This window comes from Oncorhynchus mykiss, chromosome 2 (genome assembly GCF_057628025.1).
Source record: "Oncorhynchus mykiss isolate SJ-2025 chromosome 2, ASM5762802v1, whole genome shotgun sequence".
In the NCBI taxonomy this organism is placed as follows: domain Eukaryota; kingdom Metazoa; phylum Chordata; class Actinopteri; order Salmoniformes; family Salmonidae; genus Oncorhynchus; species Oncorhynchus mykiss.
Genome location: NC_143023.1, coordinates 73,017,182 through 73,040,021, shown reverse-complemented (window position 1 = coordinate 73,040,021; position 22,840 = coordinate 73,017,182). Strand labels below are relative to the sequence as shown.

At 40.2% G+C, this 22,840-nt stretch overlaps 1 protein-coding gene and 1 long non-coding RNA gene across 9 annotated transcripts; one reads left to right on the top strand and one right to left on the bottom strand.

Moving 5' to 3' along the window:
* Window positions 1–779: 779 nt before the first annotated feature.
* On the bottom strand, window positions 780–14,136 carry LOC110495666 (tropomyosin alpha-1 chain). Of its 8 annotated transcripts, none has more exons than XM_090206651.1 (10): window positions 13,918–14,136; window positions 13,036–13,438; window positions 9,174–9,307; window positions 8,468–8,585; window positions 8,231–8,301; window positions 7,378–7,453; window positions 6,894–6,956; window positions 6,687–6,756; window positions 5,769–5,847; window positions 4,379–4,586 (listed from the first exon to the last, which is right to left on the bottom strand). In XM_090206651.1, exons 4-10 carry the CDS (start codon window positions 8,579–8,581, stop codon window positions 4,583–4,585), a joined length of 477 nt encoding a protein of 158 aa, XP_090062777.1. In that variant the 5' UTR covers window positions 8,582–8,585; window positions 9,174–9,307; window positions 13,036–13,438; window positions 13,918–14,136; the 3' UTR covers window positions 4,379–4,582. The 8 variants fall into 8 exon arrangements, with proteins under 8 accessions (XP_090062781.1, XP_021426738.2, XP_021426712.1 ...); XM_021571046.3 differs by having other exon boundaries at window positions 13,313–13,438; XM_021571018.3 differs by having other exon boundaries at window positions 13,036–13,161.
* A 448-nt stretch (window positions 14,137–14,584) lies between these two features.
* On the top strand, window positions 14,585–17,684 carry LOC149985226 (uncharacterized). The gene is made up of 2 exons (XR_016488184.1): window positions 14,585–14,758; window positions 14,854–17,684. It is a non-coding gene; the product is annotated as an uncharacterized LOC149985226 (long non-coding RNA).
* The last annotated feature ends 5,156 nt before the right edge of the window (window positions 17,685–22,840 follow it).

Here is a 22,840-nt window from a genome sequence, read left to right as displayed (position 1 = left end):
ATAAAATTGCATAAAAGATATGTAATGTCCATAAAAAAAGGACCAGTAAGACAGATGGCCCCATGATTGCTTTTTCATTAGTATCCTTTCTTATCCAGATGGTCATCAGTATGAATAACAATCTCGGAGAGAAGATACAAATGTAGTAGTAGGCACATGTCCTTTCTTTGGCTGATAGTCCTCTTACCTTAACTTCAGTTTATCACCCAGTCCCCAGGGTGACAAAAATACTCTCTCAGAGGTTACATGCCAACACATGGCTCCCGTCGGCACCTAGAGAGTAACAATGCCCTCTGTTCTGTATGAGCTTGTTTACATTTTCACTCCTTGCAATCTCACCTGGCATACAACTAGTTGTATTATGATGGGTCATTTATAATCCAGTGACACAGCACATGGCCTATTACAATTAATTTAAATTCAAACTATAAATCCAAGCTTAGTACCAAAATATAGATGCCAAATTACATAGGTAGACTAGACTATATTCTTGCATGACCTCTCTGGAAGTCAAACCAACACCTAGATCAGAATGAGCAGTCAATGTAACAAGGTTGGAAGATGAACAGATTACCATTTGTTCTGGAAGCACACACACACACACACAAAGCTGAGGGTTAACAAGGTTTATAATGCAGCACTGTATTTAAGGGGTCCACTTAATTCCTCTCAAGGTGCCTGAAGACTTCCAATTGATTGTGTTTTGTAGAATCTTTCTAAAAGAGGATACTTTACAATATATATAAACAATTAAGGACAACCAAATAAAAATACTCCACTTTAGAAAATCTCAAACTGTGCAATTTTATTTATATTCACTATTTATTTTTTTTACATGTCAGAAGATATACATTTAAAACATCTAATTTAATAAAACAATAGTAAAACAAGTGAGGCAGACCCACATGATTCAAATCATATTTCTAGACAATACAAAATTGTTGTTTTGAACCATGGTTTAAACAAAAACAGGAATGCATTTAGCAAGAATGTTTCCATAGAGATTTTGTAAAGAGTTTAAGGATGAAAAGAAAAACAAATACACTCCAGAAGTATAAGTTGATCTCTTTCTAGCCACGGTTTGATATAGGCAAAACATTTTTTTTTTTTAAATTAATTTTTGGCCTTTCCTAAAATGTCCTAGGGTTGTTCCACGAAGTGCTTTTTGCATCCCTCTGATATAAAGTAGAAATTGTGCACCAATACTGAATTTGAAAAGCATGTTATATTAAAAGTGCCATTTAATATAAACATGGAGAATTCAATAAGTCAGATTTTTTTTATAGAATAAATACTTGCTAAAGTGCCAAAATCCTCTAGGAAGATTTGACCCTATTTAACCCTAAAATGTCTTTACAGTTTCCCCATCATTGTTTCTTTGAAACTATTCCTTTCGAAAACAATGTTTCTTTTGATAAATTTATCTAATAGTCAAATCGGAAAACAGAGTGGGTCGAGCATAACACGTCAACTCTGTTACCCATAGATACAGGCTTCAATTACCACTCCCTGTTGCACAAACTTCTATTCCCTATGTCACAAGGGGATTTATGGATGATTTAAGATTATGTCGCCAACCCTGTTACAGTCTGAACAACCCTGTTACAGTCTGAACAACCGTTACTTTATTTGGGACTTACTATAGTATTTTTTCCCCGTCTTGAGATGGGAAAACGTTGAACATGAATGTGCTCTTGATGACAGAATGTTTAAATTAGGTGAAATCAAGAAACACTTCTCAAAAAGGCACCAAATTGGTGGAACAACCCCCTAACACAGCACCAATATGCATGTGGACAGGCTTGTCCAATGTATACTTACTTGAGGAAACTTTAACAAATACAGAAGTCTTCAAAAACTAAAATCATGTGTTCTCCTACACTAATTCTGTACGTACGTTGAAGTTGAATTAAGTGCAAAATTTTTCCACTTTGTCTTTGATTGAAATGTAAGGTATTTGCATAACCAGTGTGAAATGGGTATGTGCCAGATTCATCCCCTTCAATCTATCAAATGCAGATAAAAATAACCTTCGTAGCAAATGGCACACAATTTCACCTGATAACTTGTCAAAAATAAACTAAACTCAATGATTACAAAATGCTGACATCATTATTAAAAATCAGCTGGCAAAAATAGAAGTGTTTCTCATTTTGGGTTTCATTAAGGAAATGTTGTACCTTCCTTGTTGAGTTCCACTGAAAGCAGGATGGTGCAAAAGGAAAAGCATCGGTTTGTGTTCCTCAACATGGGCATGGAATGGAAGGAGGATTCATGGCATGCGAGGTAAAAATACAGAAAGCCCAAACCAGTGTGTAAACCAGGCTTTCACATGTTATTTAGTTCCATTAGAGTCTGGTCCAGCATCTGGTGCATATCGAGGTTCTCTTCTTTAGCATGTGCCAGTTTCTCTGTTAAACACCAAATAAAACAAAAATATTAAAATCCAAGCAAGCAACCCACAACATGCAAAAGCACCCCACAACAGCAGGCCAAGGACCATCAATATTCGAGATGACTTTGATTATGAATTAAAATGTACTGTTAGTCAGAGTTACATAATTAGCCATCAAAAGCAAAACGCTTTCAGTTAGAGAAAAAAACAATGCTGTAACTATGCTGTGGCAGTAACCATACATGCAGTACACAGCTCTTATAGCATTGCCTTCACCATTCTTAAACTGGGGAAATCAATAGCGGTGCGTATAGTATATTTAATGGTATATAAAGGCACATTACAGTACCTAGTTGTAAGAGTATACAGTAAGTATATAGATTAACCCATTACAATGTGGATAGCTTGTTAGCCAGCAGTAACATCTCCAGCATTATGGGCATCATACAAACACAATACAAGCACGTATCTTTCTTACACAGCATTATACTGTCACTACGGTACATAAGCTCATGGATGAAACATTCACACTATTTAGTCCTCATTCAAGGCCACTCTTAGTTCGTTAGAAAGAAGGCGGTTTTTGTCAAGTTGCTGGTAGAGGCGATCTTTGCAGTCAGAAAGCAGGTAGGAAAGCGAGAGAACGAGAAAGAAAACAGGAAATCAGTGCAGTAACAGACTAGAGCTCAAGTGAAAGCTTCATGTGGGATCACTTCACACCTGATACCTTACCTTGTTTGAAAATGGCATAGATACATACATTCAGTCTACTCTCCACAGAACAGTGCAGTAACTGCAGAAGGGGATGGGTGGAATGCCTCTGAACTTTGTGAATGGAGATATGAACAACATTTCTCTGGGGTGGATAATTGAGCTAAAGAGTAACAAATTGCCAGTGGGTTCTACTCAATGTCTAAATATACCTTCCAGCACCAGAAGGCATGTACTGTACAGATCCTGCTTAAAGTCTTATAGGTGCAACTAAGGCAGTATAAAAGCTGCCAAATTCCAGCCCTGTATGGAGGATCACTACCTGATGTCATAGATGCCCAGGATATTCCACGCTCCCATTACATACCACACGGTTCTACATTAAACACTGACTGTGGGAGAACATATAATTCAGTGGCCTAGACATTCAAAACTCTAGTTGCGAATGAATGAAGTGCTTGGAACACAAAATGGCTAACAATTTGACTTAAATACTGCGAGTTAGGTGCAGTTAACTAAGTGCTAGTGCCTGTGATGCTCGCATTTAATTGAAAACAATGATTCGGAAAGTGCATATCTATTAATTTATTTCAACAATAAAATGATATTGCAAATTGCAGACTTCATGTCATCAACATCAGCATCTCAATAGTCAATCTTACTACTCTTTCCAACTCACTTTCAACAGGCAAAGGCAGACAATCCTACATACTGTGCTTCTCTTCACGCCTACTACTTTCCCTACTCGTTCAATAGCAATCCAACATGTGCCAACTCCCTATCAAAACATTACATTAACTATACTGTATTGAGCCAAATGACAGTCGCCTTAAAAGCTACATTTGTTTTAACAACCGTATGTGCCATGATGCTCCTTAAAAAACATACCTTCATTAAGGCTGTAAGATAGGTACATACCTAAGGGAGTAGTGACTATTAAATGAGGGAAAGTTGAATAAGAGCTACAAGTGTATAGTAGGCCTAATTGCAAGAACTGTTCACTGGACAGTGCACATTTCGCCTCTCAAAATGAATGAAAATGTTAATCAACACCAATGGACATTAAAACAGAGGTACTTTCAACTGAACTTGTAAGAATGCCAGCACCATAACATTTGTTTATGGGTTCCTGAGACATTAAAAAAAACAATGACAACATTACTAACATCAGGGCTCCCTAGTTTTATTATTAGAGCCGCTTGAAAATAAATAGAAATGAAAATTAAATTCAGAAGGAACAGAAAAGGATAGAATAAGGAGATAAAGCTTACATAGAAGGAAGAAGGTTTATTTGTATACAACACAGAAAGATTCAGAGGTTCTATACAAGAGATGGGATACAACACTGACAGGATGAGAACATGGGGAGTAAAGGAAAGCATGGACAGAAGGGTTGGGAAATGGAAGAAAGGCCGGGAGAGAGCAGAGCGATGCTGCTCAGCTGGCGGGAGGCGTCTTTGATGAGGTGTAAACAATTTATCTGTGCGGAAGAGAAGAGGTACAGTGAGGTACTGCTATAGGGGGTTTGTTGGGAAACAGACGCGCAGCAACACATCAGCGCTACTGGCGCCACAGCACAAAGGACAGGCTAGAGCCACAATGCCCCACTGGGAGGTATTGCCATGGAGGGATACAGACAGTGTACGACAACTACTGCAGCAACCACCTCAAACACACCAAACCTCTGATCACATGAAAGACCTTTCCAAGGAGTCATGAGGAGCATCAGTTGACCAAACATCTGTCATACATGGTGCTCCACCTCCAGCTTTGACACATCTGATATATTCTCAGATGCCAAAGGGGCACAGCATAAAACCCAACAAAAAGACAACTTCCAAAGGCAACCAGACTGTAGATTGTGACAGTTTCCCCTCAACTGTGGTTATGAACATAAAGGAATTTCAAGGGGGACGCATAGGGCCTTTCTTCCATACAGAAGTAGACCTTGTTAGTAGTAAAAACAAGTGAGCTACACTTGGAAAATGTACAGAACACAAAAGCACACAGACTACATGGAGAAACTCAGTTTAAAAGACCAGAAGGCGGCTCACATTGAAATATTGCATTTCAATAGACACCTCACATGCATTAAGGGCTAACAAAATATTATGAATATTTTGAAATTAAGACATTAATTTGTTGGTCGAACAATGTACATTTAAAATACTATCACAAAATGAATTACGATTACTTTTGTGTAAAAAGTAATACATTATGGTAGTTATTAAAATGGAAGCCCAAATGGGTAAACAAAGAACCTCCATGCTGTATTCTGTTCATACAAAACAAGTCTAGGTTCAAGTACTCTACTGCACTGCTAAAAATGGTAACTGACTTTAATGGAGAGAATGTCCTCACAACCACAAACAAGTCTAAGTGAGAATGGAAACCATTGAGTGAGCTTAAAAAATTCCCACAGTTAGCCAGTACTTACGATATACAACCCCCTTTAACTATCCTTTGACGAAGACCTTTAGACTACCTAGTGTATAGACATAATTAGGTGCTTTCTAACAGTAATGTGAACCACTTTATCTTGTACGAACAGAAACAGATGGATTTCAGATAGACAGAAGATTGTGATGGCTGGACAATGGGGATGGGAGGTGCAAGGAGGTGACGACAGAGGCACAAGCAGGCAGCTCAGATGAAGAATTACATGGAAGTCATGTCGTTGAGGGCGTTGTCCAGCTCCTCGCTGATGGCCTTGTACTTCAGTTTCTGGGCATACAACTCATCTATTGGGACGTGGGCCAAGTGCACAGACAGGGAGGAGGAGGGGGAAAAGGTGGAGGGGTGTGTGGGAAGGGTGGTGAAGGGCATCCGGGTCATCAGCAAGACCCCAGAGGGAGGTGGGTGAAACAGCCCAGGGAGAGTGACAGAGTGGAAAAGGAAGAAAAAAAAGTTATACCAGAAGAGGATAGAACAGAAATGTGATTGAAGTCGACAAATTCCTCAGCATCATCAAGAAATAGTGAACAGAGTCCTGAACATCTCATGTCAGAGATATCATGGCCATATGACTGTTTCTTCAGCCCTTCTAATTACTATGAGAGCCTCCTGCTACATTATTTAACCTATAGATGGAGGATTTACTGTAACAAGCAGTTGTAGGGCAGCATATCCCTACCATATCCCCCATACTGTGACTAATAGCTTATTCTCATTAAGCAGATGCAACTTAATTGTTGCAGATCAACCGGCAAAAACAACCCAACCTATGAACAAAGTGAATTTAGAGTGAATAGGATGACCTGTCAAATGTCCAACTACTAAAGTCATTTCCATTCAGATGTGACCCAAAAGTACACCGACTCAATCAGGGTCACGTGTTGCTCAGAATATAAATTTGATAATGGAAATTGTGAGAGGTAGCAAAGACCAGCACAGATTAGATTATATTGACAAGGTGTAGCATAGAAGGCAAGAGGGTTTCCTCCTCTTGTTCAAGACATTTTGAAAGAAGCATAGACACTTACCAAATGGCCATGAATGAGACTCACTGACACTATAAAATGTAGACCTACTCCAAACAGAGCAAAGTACAGTTTTGAAATGAACTGCAAAAAAGTCATACCTTCCAAGTCGTCGATGGTCTTCTCAAGTTTGGCTACTGATCTCTCAGCGAACTCAGCACGAGTCTCAGCCTGTGGTAGAGAGAGACAGGATCTTAAGAATCAGTCTAAATGTCAGTCAGTGATACTGTGGGCCGACAGTACCCACAGTACTGGAATAGCCTGGCCTCTGGCCAAAGCCCCCAGATAAAGGGGGTTGTGAAACTTGCCTCCTTCAGCTTGTCAGTGAGGACCTTGATCTCCTCCTCGTACTTGTCCTCCTTCTGTGAGTACTGTAGATCAAAAGAAGCAGAAACAGGAGTCATGCATCTACCCAACTGTAACATCTGCACCAGTCTACAGAGACAGACAGAGCCTAAAAACCCTCCCACTTTATCTTAAATATGAAACAAAAGACCTTACATCTAATGACTTATCAAACAGTTCTAAAAGAAACATAAGCAACAAGGCTTAGATGCAATAGGTTTATCTTCAATTAACAGAACAAATACTGAAAGGTAATTGCCTGACATCTTTAAGTACAACATTTTACTAATCTTATCCCTCTCCAATTTCATAAGCCAGATACTGTAACCAATGACCCAAGTGCTGCTGTAAATGGTTCTTCAAGTTCCTTCCATTCATTCTCCTGCATGGCTCTGGGGGGGATTTGAAAAGCATGCCTGGGTCTGAACACAGCGGCAGACTACCTACCTTCTCAGCCTGGGCCTCCAGTGACTTCAGGTTGTTGGTCACAGTTTTCAACTCTTCCTCAAGCTCAGAGCATTTGCTGTTGTTTTAGAGGGGAGAAGGTGCGGAGGAAGTGGAGGGTCCAGAGGAAATTGTGCCAAAATGGAGAGGCGTATTGAGACACCGATGACAAGTGGAAGCAGGATGGACAGAGGGAGAGCAGGAGGGGGGAAAAGAAACAAAACAAAATAAATACGAACTAGGGGAATTACAGGAAGGAGACCAAAGTGCCTTAACACAGCAGGAATGCAACAACAATAAAGGTGGAGACTACAAAGACACTTTTGTAAATGCCTTTTAGCTTACAGATTGGTCAAATTAAGAATGCTAATATGGCATTGTTCCTACCAGGTTAGAGGTGTAAAAGGCTCTAGTTCTAGGATATCCCGAGCATAAGCCCACACATAGGAAGAGAGCAAAGCAGAGCAAGGTGCTAGCAGGAAAGAGAGGCTTCATTCAGCAGAGTGAATGAACGTGACAAGAAGAAGTCGTACATAAGTATGTAAAGATAGACCTGACAGAATACTTTGTTAGTCTGCAGTACCTTTGCCTCGGAAGCTGTAAGTGATTTTAAGCTTTGTTCCAAAACTCTTAGCTCGTCCTCCGCTCTTCGAATCCGTCTGTTAGTGTATGTTGTGAACAAAAGGCCATTCAAAACATGAAACACATGCAAATTAATAGTACATGCAACAACGAGTGAGCAACACATCCAAAATAAAAAGTTAACTTTGAGCAAGGCGTGGCATTAAATAACCTCATCCATGCATGTTAATAATGTGCAGCGTCACTCCTAGGTGACAGTGAACAAAAATCTTACCCTTCTGAAAGCTCGGCGCGCTCTTCTGTACGTTCCAGATCACTCTCAATGATGACCAGCTTACGGGCAACCTTTAGGTGCAGAACACCAAGGAGTTACACTATACACAAAATGGCTGTGTATATACACCCAATATCTGTGTACATACACCCTATATGACAGGGTATGTCAGGGTGGACTTAATCATAGTGTGTGCCATTATGTTATTGTGTGGCCAACAGCAGCTGAGAGACTCACCTCCTCATATTTGCGGTCAGCCTCCTCAGCGATGTGCTTGGCCTCCTTCAGCTGGATATCCTGCAGCTCCATCTTCTCCTCATCCTTGGAGGCCCTGTTCTCAATGACCTTCATGCCTCTGTGGGGAGGAAGGGGAGAGACAGGCAGCAGATGTTAGGCTAGGATGAGTCCCATTCCCAGGCTCACAGATGCACTGCACTGTAACGCAATAACTCAAATCAATATCTCTGGGCCAGACTAAACCTGGGTGGGCAGGTACCACTGCAAGCAGCTCTCTGGGAGTGCCGTGGTACGCCCACCGCACAGCCACGCTGGCTGGCAAACTTTAATATGCCCTTTCAAAGTCAAGGCCTGGGCAGCTGGACAGCTTTTTTAATGGGACTGGGGGGAAAATACTGCACCACTAGATCACTGGAGATGACAGGGTAGGCCCAGACAGGGTCTGATCTAGTCTCAGATGTTCAGGCATTGGGCTGTGCAGCATAGAGGGGTTGTTTATACACCAAACAAAGGAATGGAAACAGAGCCTCATGGCCAATTTATTCAGGATTTCATAGTCACCGCTGAAACAGGTTATGTTTGTTGGAACCGGTCAGTGGCACCGCCAGCCATTACTTTTGCTAAAGGCCTTAACAACTACAGTAAGGGGGCAAGAGAAACTCAGTCTAGTCTATGGTCTAACACCCTATCCACCATAAATATATACCTCTCGGACTCATCAGCCGCCTTCTCAGCCTCCTCCAGCTTGGTCAGGGCAGTTGCCAGACGCTCCTGAGCACGATCCAACTCCTCCTCAACTAGCTGGATACGTCTGTTAAGGGAAGCGACATCGGCCTCAGCCTAGGAGAGAAGAGAAGAACTTGCCAGAACCTGCATCGTGGGGTAAAATGCATTAAGACAAACATACAGTACAAACATATCAACATAAAGAATACTGGTGAATTTTCCACCTCAGTGTCTTGTGTGTTTTATAGGTGAGAGGTCTGGGTAATGACTATTTAAAAAGTGCCATCTCCATCTGCCAGCCTAATGACAGTGTCACCTGTTGGGGAGAGAAAAGGGCCTTCCTAGGAGGATTCCCCTGTGCTGAGCTGCACTCCACACACTGTGTAATGACAACAATGCTCCTGGCTGACACAGGCTGAATACCTGGCCTCATTATTGGACCCCAGAGGTGACATTAACGAGGACTCATGGTGCACCAAAGTGGTTTACACTGTCAAAGGCCACACACACACACACACCAATGAAGAGTCCCCAGAGGACCATATCTGAAGATTAGATGATGTTCAGCCTTTCATCCTCTCAAAATGTCTACTTTATTGTTATTTTACTGGTGGTGTGACTGATCAAGTGTATTCCCTTCTGTTCTAATTACCTTACCACTAGTACCAACAATAAGTTACGGAACCGTCACACTATTTTATAAGATATTTTATACTGAGGAAGTGTCAAATTCAGCTACAAATATGTTTTTGTGGTAATAAAACAGAACATTTGATAGCAGAAACAATTGATATGGACAGTTGATATGGACAGCCACTGCTCTATTCTTTGTTTCTATATCTATATCTCTAAGTCGACTTATTTTGAATCTTTAAAAACACTTCAATCCCTTTTTGACAGCAGCCCATTTGAATTGAATGAAACCTCCCACATACATATTGGCCCATTGCAGAAGTGGTCAGAAAGTGAGTTTTTGGACTTGAATGCCAAAACATTCAAGAGATAAAGGTGCTCAAAGTTGACCTATTTTGCATACCCAACCATACTATGGTTAACCGCTCAGAGGCCTGATCACATACTAACACCAGAGTGGTGCGCAGGGTCCATCTCATGTTGTGAATGGCGATATGGAAACTAGCCAGTGAAATTAAGATGACTATCAGTTCATCTAGTGGTTTTTCAAACCCCACCCAAAACGTCTCCTTCAAATAAACTAACATGAAGTGACCATGTTGATGTTGGCAATTAACCCACTTAGCAGCAAATTCATACAGGCTTTATTTCCTGATTCTATAGCTCAGAGGCTGGCCCCCTGTTCTTTAGAACATGCGACAACTATTTGTCCTTATAAGGAAACCTTGTTTAAAACGACATTCTGTTATTGATGTTGTTCGCAGCTCTGTTGCAACATTCTCTGACGTTATTTCCTGTTTAAATGGAAAATAGTTTACTCTGTGCTGCAATTATGTTTAAAAAAAAAAAAAGTACAATTTACTTATTAAAGGTTATTATGTGCACTAAAGCATGTGCATAGAAGCCTAGCATACCCAGGAGATGACTATTGGGGGTGATACAGTACCATTAAACAAACTAATATTTTAAATCAAATAACTGTTTGTGAAAACAGTTACCTTTGTACATCATGGCCATCAATTAAGAGAAAATATAAACGGACTATGACATCAGAAACATGGTGGTTACAGTATCATTGAAATCGCGCTCTACCGCTACAGCTAAACACTATTTACACTTGGGGCAATCATCAAATTCGCCTCGAGCTCGTAATCTGTCCGAGTTGGCGAATCGTAATCAATGAGCATGATACATTTAGGTTGTTAGCTAACACAACGGGATCAAATCAAATGTATTTATATAGCCCTTCTTACATCAGCTGATATCTCAAAGTGCTGTACAGAAACCCAGCCTAAAACCCCAAACAGCAAGCACTGCAGGTGTAGAAGCACAGATGTCAGAGAAATTCCGCTATGTCAGTGCATCACCATGGATTTTTAAAGTCTGTGCTACTCACTCTGATATTAAACTTCTCAAAATAAATATCATTGTTTCAATTTTGGAGAAATGTTTGTTTTTTTTGCAGTTATTTTATGATATGCTTACGGATTCTCTGGTTTTCCTCTCCAAGCCCAATTCTCTCTGTAGTCTTTCAGCTCTCTCTTCAGCACCGTCTGCCTGCTGTTGCAGGGTTTTTATTTTCCGTTTAACGGCCTCCAGTGATGTTATACCGGTCATTATTTCAACTTGCTAAGAAAACTACGTTAACACTTTCCTTGAAATGGAAACGGAGCGCTACAACGCCCTGGAATGTACCTGGAGGGAGGCTGCCCGCGGTACTCGAGTCGTTTGTGAGGAGCGCACACAGCAATAACTGAACGTTAACACCGGAAGTAACCATGCTTTCATAACCTTTTCAAGGCTACAAACGAAAATATACGGGAAGTATAATTTATTTTTAGTTTCTTGTTTTCGTAATATTATAATGGTTAACCAACATTTGGTCATAATAAAAAGTGTATCTGTGGTAGACGTACTGTAATGATAAGGGCACGCCCAGCTACTACAAGCGTTGACTAAGGGACCTTGCACGGGTGTATAGCACCATCTGCTGGTATTATCTAGACAGTACACATGGGATTGAAAAGATATTCAGAATGTATAATTCCTAAAGAGTACCAAGAGGCCTTCTATGCATTTGTAGAATTTTACTCAAGGAGGTCAACAAATTCGTTTTTTCCTGAACTCCTTTCCTGCAATAGTTAAGTTAACTTGCCTTGCTAATGTTTTTCCATATTTATTTAGCCTAGGATTATCATGCCATAACACGACAAACCTAGGTATTTTATACATGTTGTTTTCAGCCCCTGAATGCAGCTCCCGGTGTCATGCATGAAGCGACAGTTTTCCTTTTATGGAGCATTTCCCTAATTTCAAGTTCTTCCCTGCATGAAGCCAAATTATACCGCAGGGAAGCCAAATTACACTCTAGAGTATGAGTTTAACTAAATGTACCTCAAAAACAACAACAAAGTACATTAATAATAAGATACAAGAATAATCTTAAATACCAATGGTCTAAAAGTGTATTTAATGAGTAAATATCTCATTATTAGAAAATACTTCAGGTTGATGGTAGAATAGTTAGACAATTAAATTTAAGGGAAACTAATTTACTATAGGCCTAGTCTGTTCTGTTGCAAGAAACAAGCGCAGCCCAAAAAGTAAGCTCTAACTTGACCAATGACCAAATAAAGCAGTGGGCTATATTTATCCGTGCGGTGCACACGCACTCCGCTTGGAGACTGCACGTTTAACAAATTCAGTTTCCACTCGTAAATGTCCCCACTTTAAGGAGCTGTGGAGAGGAATCTGATTTAGTGTCTTAAATTGACATTGGGGTCTCATATGTAGGCGATCTATGTGGAGAGATTCAAATACCAGAACACTGAAACACCTTTGTTCTTTATATTGATATGATTTAGGTGATTTGTGATCTTTGACAACAGACACACAACCATAAAATATCTAAAATGACAGTTCAATAATATCTGGCATGACATCATGATTGTTTGTGATTTAAATATGATTCCTTTATCATAATAAGCTACAGTCCAGCTGGCCCATAGACATTTAGGGCTGGACAGGTGTATCACACCTAAAAAGTATTCAACCTACATTTGGTCATCTGAAAAAAGACTTTAGACCGAGTGATGAGGCCGAATAAAGGCCTCTCACATAACTCTGTCATTTTACATATTTTACAGTTTGATGTGAGACCGATTTGGGAAGCAGTGTGCAGGAATGGTGATTTTGTGCCCTTTACTTACGTCCGTGGCTGTCTTCTCAGCCACCTCAAGTTTCTCCTGGGCATCCTTAAGAGACTCGGAGTACTTGTCCAACTCATCCTCTGTTCCCTTCAGTTTCTTTTGCAGAGCTACCAAGTCATCCTCGAGCTGAGGTTTGTTTTAGTGTGGACAGTTTCACAGGGGTGATCAGCGGGAAACAGAGGGCGTGAGCGCGCACAAGGCGCAAGAACGCAGACAGACAGAGAGAGGGAGAAAGAGGAGAGAAGTTAGGGAAAATCATGCGAACCACATAAAATACCTTGGTGGCCACCTCCTCGGCGTTCAGAAACTTTTCCTCGGCGGCTTGGAACTCATCAAGCACTTTATCACGTTCATCTTCGGTGATCCGTAATTTATTTTCCAACTCACTTATTTCATCCTCTAACTACACATGCAAAGGACAACATTTTATTTAGTTGAATAGAACATCAAAGTGAATATACTATTGCATTTATGCTGAAAGAAGCATACGTTTTTCAATAGCCTATCCATATTCCCTACAGTAATTATTCTATATTTCCTACTTATACTTAGCCTACAGTAATTTTCCTACACATGTATTTTCCTACTTTATAATTAGGCTACATTAATAAAACTTCACCCACCCATCAATCAGTGACATGGACGTAATTAGTAAACACAATTATTCCGATAATTCATACCCAGGTCACTTATTAGCCTACCCGTCGTGATATGTTATTCATAAATATCACTTAAATACTCCTTATTTCGAATGATCCGTAAAAGTGATACATCCACATCGAAGAGGTGATCGATCCACGTTTAGAGACTGCCGCGAACAGAGCCACTGGTATTCAGGTGCCTTTTCTAGAATCATTTAGATGTTCCATACATAATGCCGACCTGTTTGCTCTTGTCCTCTGCTGCCTTCTTGTCTCCCTCGGCTCCCTCAGCTCTGTCCAAGGCATTCTCCTTGTCGAGCTTGAGCATCTGCATCTTCTTCTTGATGGCATCCATGGCTGCTTATTTTTTGTTTGGCTCCACCAAATGTTTCGAAAGAGACCCGAGGAGAGAGACTGTGCGTCTGTGCTTCACTGAACGTTGCGCTGGAGTGCAAGCTCTTCTTGAATGTGCCTTTTCAAATATGTACTGTCGAGAAGGGGAGGGGACTAAATTCTTTCAGACATCCAATACTTTTTTGGAGACGGCATCTCGGGGTCCCTTCCCCTTGCCCTATCTTTCTTTATGGATCTACTCGGTGATTCGCTGCTCTCAGACATTTGACCATTGATATGACTATATATGGGATTTGATAGTTTTGTCTAGAAGGGATATAGCTTTTGTCAAACTTGACTTTTCGTAGCAGGTTTAGGATAACTTGCGCAGCAGGTTATGAGAATTCACTTATAAGGTTAGTGTAATTAGGTTAAGGTTAGGTAAAGTGTTAATGTTAGCTAAAATGATCAAAAAACTACGTTTGACTTCAAATTTGACAAAAGCTGTATCCCATCTAGGCATGACCGATTTGATGGGCAGGAGAGCAGCCCCTTCAAGATGTAGGTTCCTATTTCTAAGGTAGTAAATACTACTGTTTGGGAAGGACACTGTCCATCTCAGGAGTATGCTAAATGTGCTGTTTTATAATGCTATTCTACACATTTTGTCAGGATGCTAAGAGAACATGTTGCAGTTTTAAAGCCAATTTCACACCTGTGCCAGCATGTTGGCAGTGGGCCATACTACAGTAAGTACAATGTATTGAGATTTTTTCCCCTTATGTCATTCTGAGATGATTTAGTTTTGAATACTGTTTAATGTTTTTTTGTCCTTTTGTCTCAGGATACTGGACCATAACTGTGCCAGTGCCCAGTGCTATCTATGGATCTGAAATTGTCCTCCTGGGAGGTGTTGTATTAGATCAGGTCAAGTGTACAATCAGTGAAGAGGTACTGCTGGTGAAAGACTCAGGTCAACCAGCCCCTCGAGGCATTGTTCACAATCTGAGAGGCATAAGATAGGAAAGAGCTGCCAGATAATGTATCAAGTAGTCTCCCTGCTAACTCTTTAAGTATTAGTTGGCTGTAGCCAGACAGCCTCCATGGGATACTGAAGTGTGATGGTATTTCAACAGCCCTCTGCTCCCTTTGACAATCTACAGTAGCCATATACTGTAGTTCTAATCAAGGGTGCAACTTTGGTTGTAGAAGTTGGGGGGACATCATTTAAATTATATATTTTTATCCAGTCTGATAAATACTCCAAACAGCCTACCTGATCACTCAGAGTTGTCCGCAGGGTCCTAAAGCCCCCCCACCCCTATTTTGTATCACATTCCAATGATAAAACTGGGAGGGACAAAAATGCAATTTCAGAATGTGTGTGTTGGGAGGGGGGGGGGGGGGGGGGGGGTTGCGCTGCTGGTTCTAATGTTAGAGAACTGTCACTGCTGTTCAGACTGTTCAAGATGGATATAAGAAGAGCAATCGTGAAACACAATCTACAGGGAACGAGTTACTTAAACTGGACCTGCATGGCCATACAGTACATGACAGGTTTTTAGCAATTGTTTAAGTTTGGAAATTAACCAGAAGAAATATTGATAAATCAATGGATTGATCAGTTAGACTATCTCTCATATCATCCATCGCATTGAAGGTTAACCATATCAATTGAACAGATAATAATTTGCCACAATTGACAAAAAGTAGAGGCAAGCCATTTGTGAAGCACTCGAAAGGCTAAAGTTGACATTGGTAAAATTAAATGTAATTCAATTGAGTAATCCCTAATTGTTATTAGTGTGTAAATATATAACTTCTTGTAATTTAGACAGGAAGCTGAAAGAAACATAGGCTTAGACTGAGGCCTTCTTGAGTCTCTCCTTCTTGTGAGGATATTTTTAGGATCGCCTTCTTCAAGCACCTGCCTTGGTCTGTAAAGTTCAACTAAGTCACTATGCCAAGTGTTCGGGCCAAACCCTATGAGATAAGCCTCTAAAATAATCCAAGTCTTTCGTATGCTGTTCACTTTGAGTTTGGGCTGTTTTTATTATCAGAGCAACTGACATACGTAGGTTCATGGGTGTGTTGTGTGCGCTGTTGTTGCAGTCAGATATTTACATGGAGGGAGAGAGCATGAATTTGCACATCCCATATAATGTGGTAATGAGTCAAAATCCACTTAGCCTATTGTTTTCTGGCACATTCATTTATTTTCTTTCGCGTGCAGGGTCCGACATTAAAGATGGTACACCAGGGCGAGTAAAAACATGTTTCGGGCCAGTGGATCTCGTCTCTCACTGGCCCTAAGGGCCAGTAAGTAACTTTTCAGCGCATTTTTGCATTCCAGTTCAACTTTTGCCTGCTCTGTCACAGTCTACCATAGAGCTCCACAGTGAACGCCTCATAATACTCAAAACCTAGCGGTCAAACACAGAAATGGTTCCAATTGTTTTTTTCACCGTTCATTTTTCATGTGGGGGAATTTAGAACCACTTCAAACAAGGTCTGTTTCATGTAGGCTTTCCTTGGTGAGATGTTTTGATAACCGTGTAAATGTCTTTCAGACAAGGTGAATTTTATCATTATATTTGGCTTTGTTTAATCTCAGATTAAAAAAAGGTAATTAGCATCTAAATTGACATCATGCAAAACTACAAATCCCTACAAGTTCCAGCACGTCATCTTTTCTGTCAGCTAGCTAGCAGGACATTTCAATTGACTGTTCTATATATTATCTAACAAACATGTTTTGGTTTATTATGCATTAGGTATTGTGTCTTGTACATAATACTACCCTAGTAGCAGTCAGATATTTACAATGTGCCATGAATACTAGGCTAGTTCTTTGCCTACATGATATTAGCAACATAGGTAACCTTTATTTGAGCAGATCCTCTTCTCCTTCAGCCAGTTGAGGTCTATATTTAATCCCTATAATTCCTGCCAACTATATGAAAGAGGTGAAATCTATTTAAATTCATGGTGACAGAATTCAGGGCGTCAACTAACTTGTTGACATGTTCTGTTGCAGATTCAAAGCCAGATTAATTGTTGCAGAATGTATCCATAATCATGAATGGATAAGCATATTTATTTGAAAAGAATGCACCCATCAATCACAAACACCTGAACTCCAACAATTTAATTGTTTTAAATACATCTAAAATAGTAGGAAAATATAGTAGACAATGCATATATATGCCTTTCAAACATAAAATAACAAACATCTGACTTGAAAGTAAAGATACAATTATTTATTAATCAATGCCACAAACCTGGGACATCGAAGAGCACCATATTGTTCATTCTAGGAATTAGACCAACACAAATAACAAAATGTAAAACTGCATTTTGTGATTTTTGATGGATGTGTTACAAATGGAGAAACAAGTGGATGCATAAGGTAGGGTTAATATAAAGTACTAGCTCCAGCAGGATGAGAAACACACTTAACAGACTCAAAATAAGGAAGACATGCCTAAACACAGCTATATCAACTCCCTTCTTGTCCATGTTGCTGCTGTCAGTTGTGAGCAGCACATTTACCACTGCATTCAGTCTGAAACCCAGAATAAGCAGAAGCACAACATTACACAGGTGAAAAAAAGGTAGCAAAAACAGTACACCACAACACTTTTAAATGTGTTACTGAGTCTAGATGTTATCAAATCAGGAGAAGAATAAGTTAATAGAGAAAATGACTGACGGTAAGGTGAGTTTATAGCGATAAGATGGAGTTCCAAAGACAATGAGTGAGCACAGCATTTCCACAAATTGAGCCTTACACAATACAATTTAAGCATAGAGGACAGCATTTTGTTGACAACATGGAGGTTTACATTATGTCTACTGTGTGTGAATGATGAAAGAATCTTCCCCAGCTGTAGGTCCATTTGAGTGTGTGCGGCCACTTAGACCAGCACATCAACCAGTACTGGGACCAACAGAGACTATAAAGTACAAAAATGGACGGAGTTAACAATCGATGGCTTAGACTTAATTTAAAGTTGACACAAATGATAACTAAGCAATACGATGCCACAAACTACAACACATATGAAAGACTGTACCACACAGGCCAGTACAATCACCTATACATGGAAACAGTGGAGATTTGAGCATGTACATTTCGGTGGGGCAAACCTCCCAAAAATGTTTTAAATACATGCCAGCAATAATTGCACTATAACAGTGACAAACGGTGCCCTCAAACTGTTAGGCCATGGAGTGAATCCTTACCACTGCTACACCTGGCTATCAGCAGAGACTTGTCTGGCAGCAAAACAGTTCATTCAGCCTCATTTACTGCCTTTAAAAAAACCTAGCTGATATGGTTGCTTGCTTAAACAAATGTGGTTTCTGTCACTTCCTGATCTGTTTCACCTGTCTTTGTGTTTGTGTCCACCCCCCTCCAGGTGTCGCCAATCTTCCCCATCATCCCCAGTGTATTTATACCTGTGTTCTCTGTTTGTCTGTTGCGACTTCGTTTGGTTTTGTGATACCAACCAGCGGTTTTTGCCCTTGTTCATGGCTGTTCTAGTTCCTGGTTTCCAGTTTTTCCTGGTTTTGACCTTTCTGCCTGTCCTGAATCTGAGCCTGCCTGCCGTTCTGTACCTTGCCACACCACACTGGATTATTGACCCCTGCCTGCTCTGATCCTGAGACTGCCTGCCGTTCTGGACCTTTTGCACCCTATCTGGATTACTGACCTCTGCCTGCCATTGACCTGTCATTTTGCCTGCCCCTGTACTAGTAATAAACTTTTGTAACTTCGACACTGTCTGCATCTAGGTCTTACCTGAAACGTGATAGTTTGCACATCTTAATTGTCGGTAGAAAGTATGGCACAAGGGGACGACGAGCGGTTAAGAGGATATCCGTCATTTCAATTAAGACATTATTGAGCGAACTCGGATGGACGTGGTCAATACAGCTATTTGTTCAGCACTTTTGAAATGTACAGCGACAGAATTCAGAACATGGGCCATTCTTTCAGTATTCCTCCTGTACACCAAGTCAGAACCATAGGATAAATAAAGGGGGCATATAAGCAGACAATGAAAGCTCTTACAATATTCGATGACTGTATGTCTTTAAAACAGGCTATAGGCCACATGTGCACCACCAAGTCAGAACAGTAGACTAAATTATGAGAGGGAAAGGGACCAAATTATTGGGGTGAGGCACATGGGCTACTAACAGCTTACTACACAACATACACTCACTATTACTTTCTTAGTTTCAGTCAACATATCTAGTTTCTGACTTGGAATTCCGTGTTGGATGACCGTTCAAAATGTATTTTTCTAGTGGGAGCTCATTTCTTTCCGGAGTTCCCAGTTGTCTTGAACTCACTGGCGTCTGTGATTTCCCAGTTTCGAGTTTCCAGTTGTTTTGAATGCGGCAGAAGTCAGGCTGGATTGACAGAATGGCCAATGTTGAATATTTATCCTTTCAAGCTTGGCAAAGATACCCTTAAACCCAGACTTGGACCACACATCCACTCCACTGAATACCAGGCTAGTGATTTATTTGTAATGCTTGCAGTTAGCCACTGATTCCTTCCAAACCACTCATTGATGAATTTGTGATTTCCAACTTGTTGGTGTAATGTTTATGTCCAATGACCGATGAGCACCAATACGTTTTATTTATAATTTCTCTTATTTTTTTCTCTTCATATGACAAGGATTGAAAAAGATTTGCCAGTAGATTGTCAACTTGATTCATGATGATGACTGCTAGTTTGCTAGCTAAGATTTTGAAAGTATGATGTTGACATGATCAGTCCAATAAAAGCAACGGTAGATATAACGTAATTTGACTTTTTATCTGTGGCCAATGACCTTTAGCTTTCTTGAATGTGCACTTCCAATGTAATTCTATGGCAGTACCCAATTGGCTTGAATTTTGGAGCTCTACTCATAGATTTTGCGGTGACATAGTTTCCCCATGAGTGCTGGAACACTGAGCCAATAGTTTCCCCATGAGTGCCAGAACACTGAGCCAATCACGGCGCAACTAGAGAATTTTACCAACCTCTACGCTACGTATTTTCCGCTGGCTGCCCCACCACCACCACAGAAAGGACTGAGCTAGGCTGAAACACCTACATTTAAGAGCTGCCTTACTCAAGAAAGCAAAAATGAGACCATGTTTGTATGCTGCTTTATTAGCTCAATTATTATTATTTTTTACATTGTTTTCAAACTGATTTGTGACACATTCCAAAATAACATGCAAAACATGCATGTTTAAAAAAACAATCTTAGCGAAATTAGTCTCAAAATGCCCTGAATGACAGGTTGCCACTGCATAGAAAGTAACCTAAAGGCTCATATAGTACCAATCAATACTGCTCACCTGACAGACAGTGCAGGTGTGGACCAGTGCTGCCTTGGCTGCAGTCTTCTTTTTTTGCATAATAATAACTGGCATAGGAAATATTATCTGCAGATTTGTCTACGACTTCCTTTTTTTCACTCTGACTCAGAATAGCGATCTTGGAAAACAAATATGGTTTAGAGGTCAGGGTTCAGTTCAACTTTCATCCTTTCAACTTTTCACCATGCTGGGAATATGCCACAATCGTTTGTATTCATTAGAATAACTCGTACTCATACATATACTGTACACTACAGCTGCAACATATACAACATATACCTCAATTTTTACCAGACAGTGCAAGGCTGTCATAGCAAAGTTTTGTTGAATTGTACTGTATAGATTAATTTTAATATTGCATGAGCTTGTTCTTCAGTTGTCCCTATAGTATTTTCAGTGTGGAGCATGCTGAATTTGCAACAGTATTCTGGAAATGAAAATAAGCTCTATTATGAAGTTTTCTTTTTGAGTTGAGACAATATACCTCCAAATCATATTTCCATATGGATATTTTAGGTGCTTAAAACAATAGATGTAATAGATGAAAGATGTCCTTCTTAGAATGGTCAGAGTAGGAAAGGTCTTATTGTAGTTTTGGTAAACATAGGTTTCCCTTATCAAATCGACACATGAATATGAATATGATTTTGTAACGCAAGTTTCAGAATGTAGAGAGTAGTCCGAGTTTTGTTTGGCTTAGTGTGTCAACCATGTTTCAGTCCTGATAGCTCTTTACAGCTACAGAACCCAACATTTCCCTGACACTGAAAAAAAATCTTGAAGTGGTATAATTATGCGTTTACTTGGAATCCAATAATTAAAATACCTCTTGATAGGGTGAGGGATCAGAGCATCTTTTGAAAATTAATGTGTTTATGTAGGCTAAACCTACAATTTTATTGAGAAAAATAATCAACCTCATGCAAATTGTAACATTTGAAATAATAAAGTGTTCTCCATAAAAAATGATTTATAAATCATCAAGGCACTATAAATAGTTTCAGACAGAGTGCATTGAGTTAACTTTCATGGTCATTTACCACCACTCTCTCCCCTGGCTCCCATCATGTCACCCTCTGTCAAACTAAGGTTGTGTTATTGCTATTATGTGAGAGAGTTGACACTTGGCTTTGTCTGAGCCCAGTACAACATAGCAGCATGCCTGGCATGCATGGAGATCACAGTGGATCAGCGGGGGATCCTCACACTTTACCAGTGCTTTAAGGAGTCTGTACTATGGCTGTACTACTCCAACCAAGTGATGCCTGATGAAGAACTCATTCCTTTGGCTTGCCTTATATTGTGTCAGGCAGCATGTAAGATAATTCACAATGACAGTTCCTCTAGAGATGAGTTTATACTACTCTTTTAGGTTGTGATTATGGACATGATCAGATCCAGACCAGTCAAATGAGACACAAATCCGAAATGACATAGGAAGAGTATTACAGACGGGTTGAATCATGAGAATAATGTCTGTTTGACTGGTACCACAGACAGGTCTATTTCAGCGTTAATAATAAAGATGGTAGTGAGGGTCTATCAGGTCTGCTGATCTCTTACAGTAAGGGTCCCCTGTGTGTATGAAATGTCCAGTTACCCTCCTTGGCTGCATAGGGAGGGGCTGAGCTGAGCTGCACTGGACTGTTGTATAAGAGCTTGTTAGCTAAACGGGAGAGCCCATGGGAGAGAAGCGATGGGACTTTGTCATGGCTGAAAATACTCTTGCGTCACACGTGTGACAGGTAGCCTAGTGGTTAGAGCATTGTGCCAGTAACCAAAAGGTTGCTAGATTGAATCCCGAGCTGTCAAGGTAAAAAAGAAAACTGTCATTCTGTCCCTGAACATGGCAGTTAACCCACTGTTCCTAGGCCGTCATTGGAAATAAACATTTGTTCTTAACTGACTTTCTTAGTTAAATAAAGGTTACATTTGAAAATAATAAAATAAAATCACTCGGTCTCATAGCCTCACAGGAAGTGGGCTCCAAACTTCACAGTGTGCCATTATAACCAATTGACACCTCTGTTGGGAAAGTAAATATACTGTAGATACATTAAGTAGCATATCCCACACAACTTTATATATGCATAGGAAGAAAATTGAATGAAATCGTTACGTGCCTGCCAAGCCTACAAACAATTAAGTTTACTCTTGTCATGCTTGCATTGCTTTACATCTGGGAAGCAGTCCTCCATGCCAGAGGTTGAAGATAAGGCACCAGCCAGAGCCAGTAGCTGAAAAGGCTAGGCAAGGACTTCATGAGTACAGTGTTACCTATGAATATTACATCATTATTTCACCAGTGGAAAGGGACTTTTTTTGTAAGTCACCCTTTGTATGCCTGTGCTGTCTCCTGACTGGACAAAATCACATCTACCATTTGACACACAAAAAAGTGGTCCCTCGTGTGAACCCAAGCCAGTCAGTCAGTCAGTCAA

Coding starts and splice junctions, on each gene's coding strand:
- LOC110495666 (XM_021571063.3), bottom strand. CDS start 14,031: ATGGATGCCATCAAGAAGAAGATGCAGATGCTCAAGCTCGACAAGGAG. Junction 7,454..8,230: donor CGCGCCGAGCTTTCAGAAGG/GTAAGATTTTTG, acceptor CTAAAACAACAG/CAAATGCTCTGAGCTTGAGG. Junction 6,757..6,893: donor TCACTGACAAGCTGAAGGAG/GCAAGTTTCACA, acceptor TCTCTACCACAG/GCTGAGACTCGTGCTGAGTT.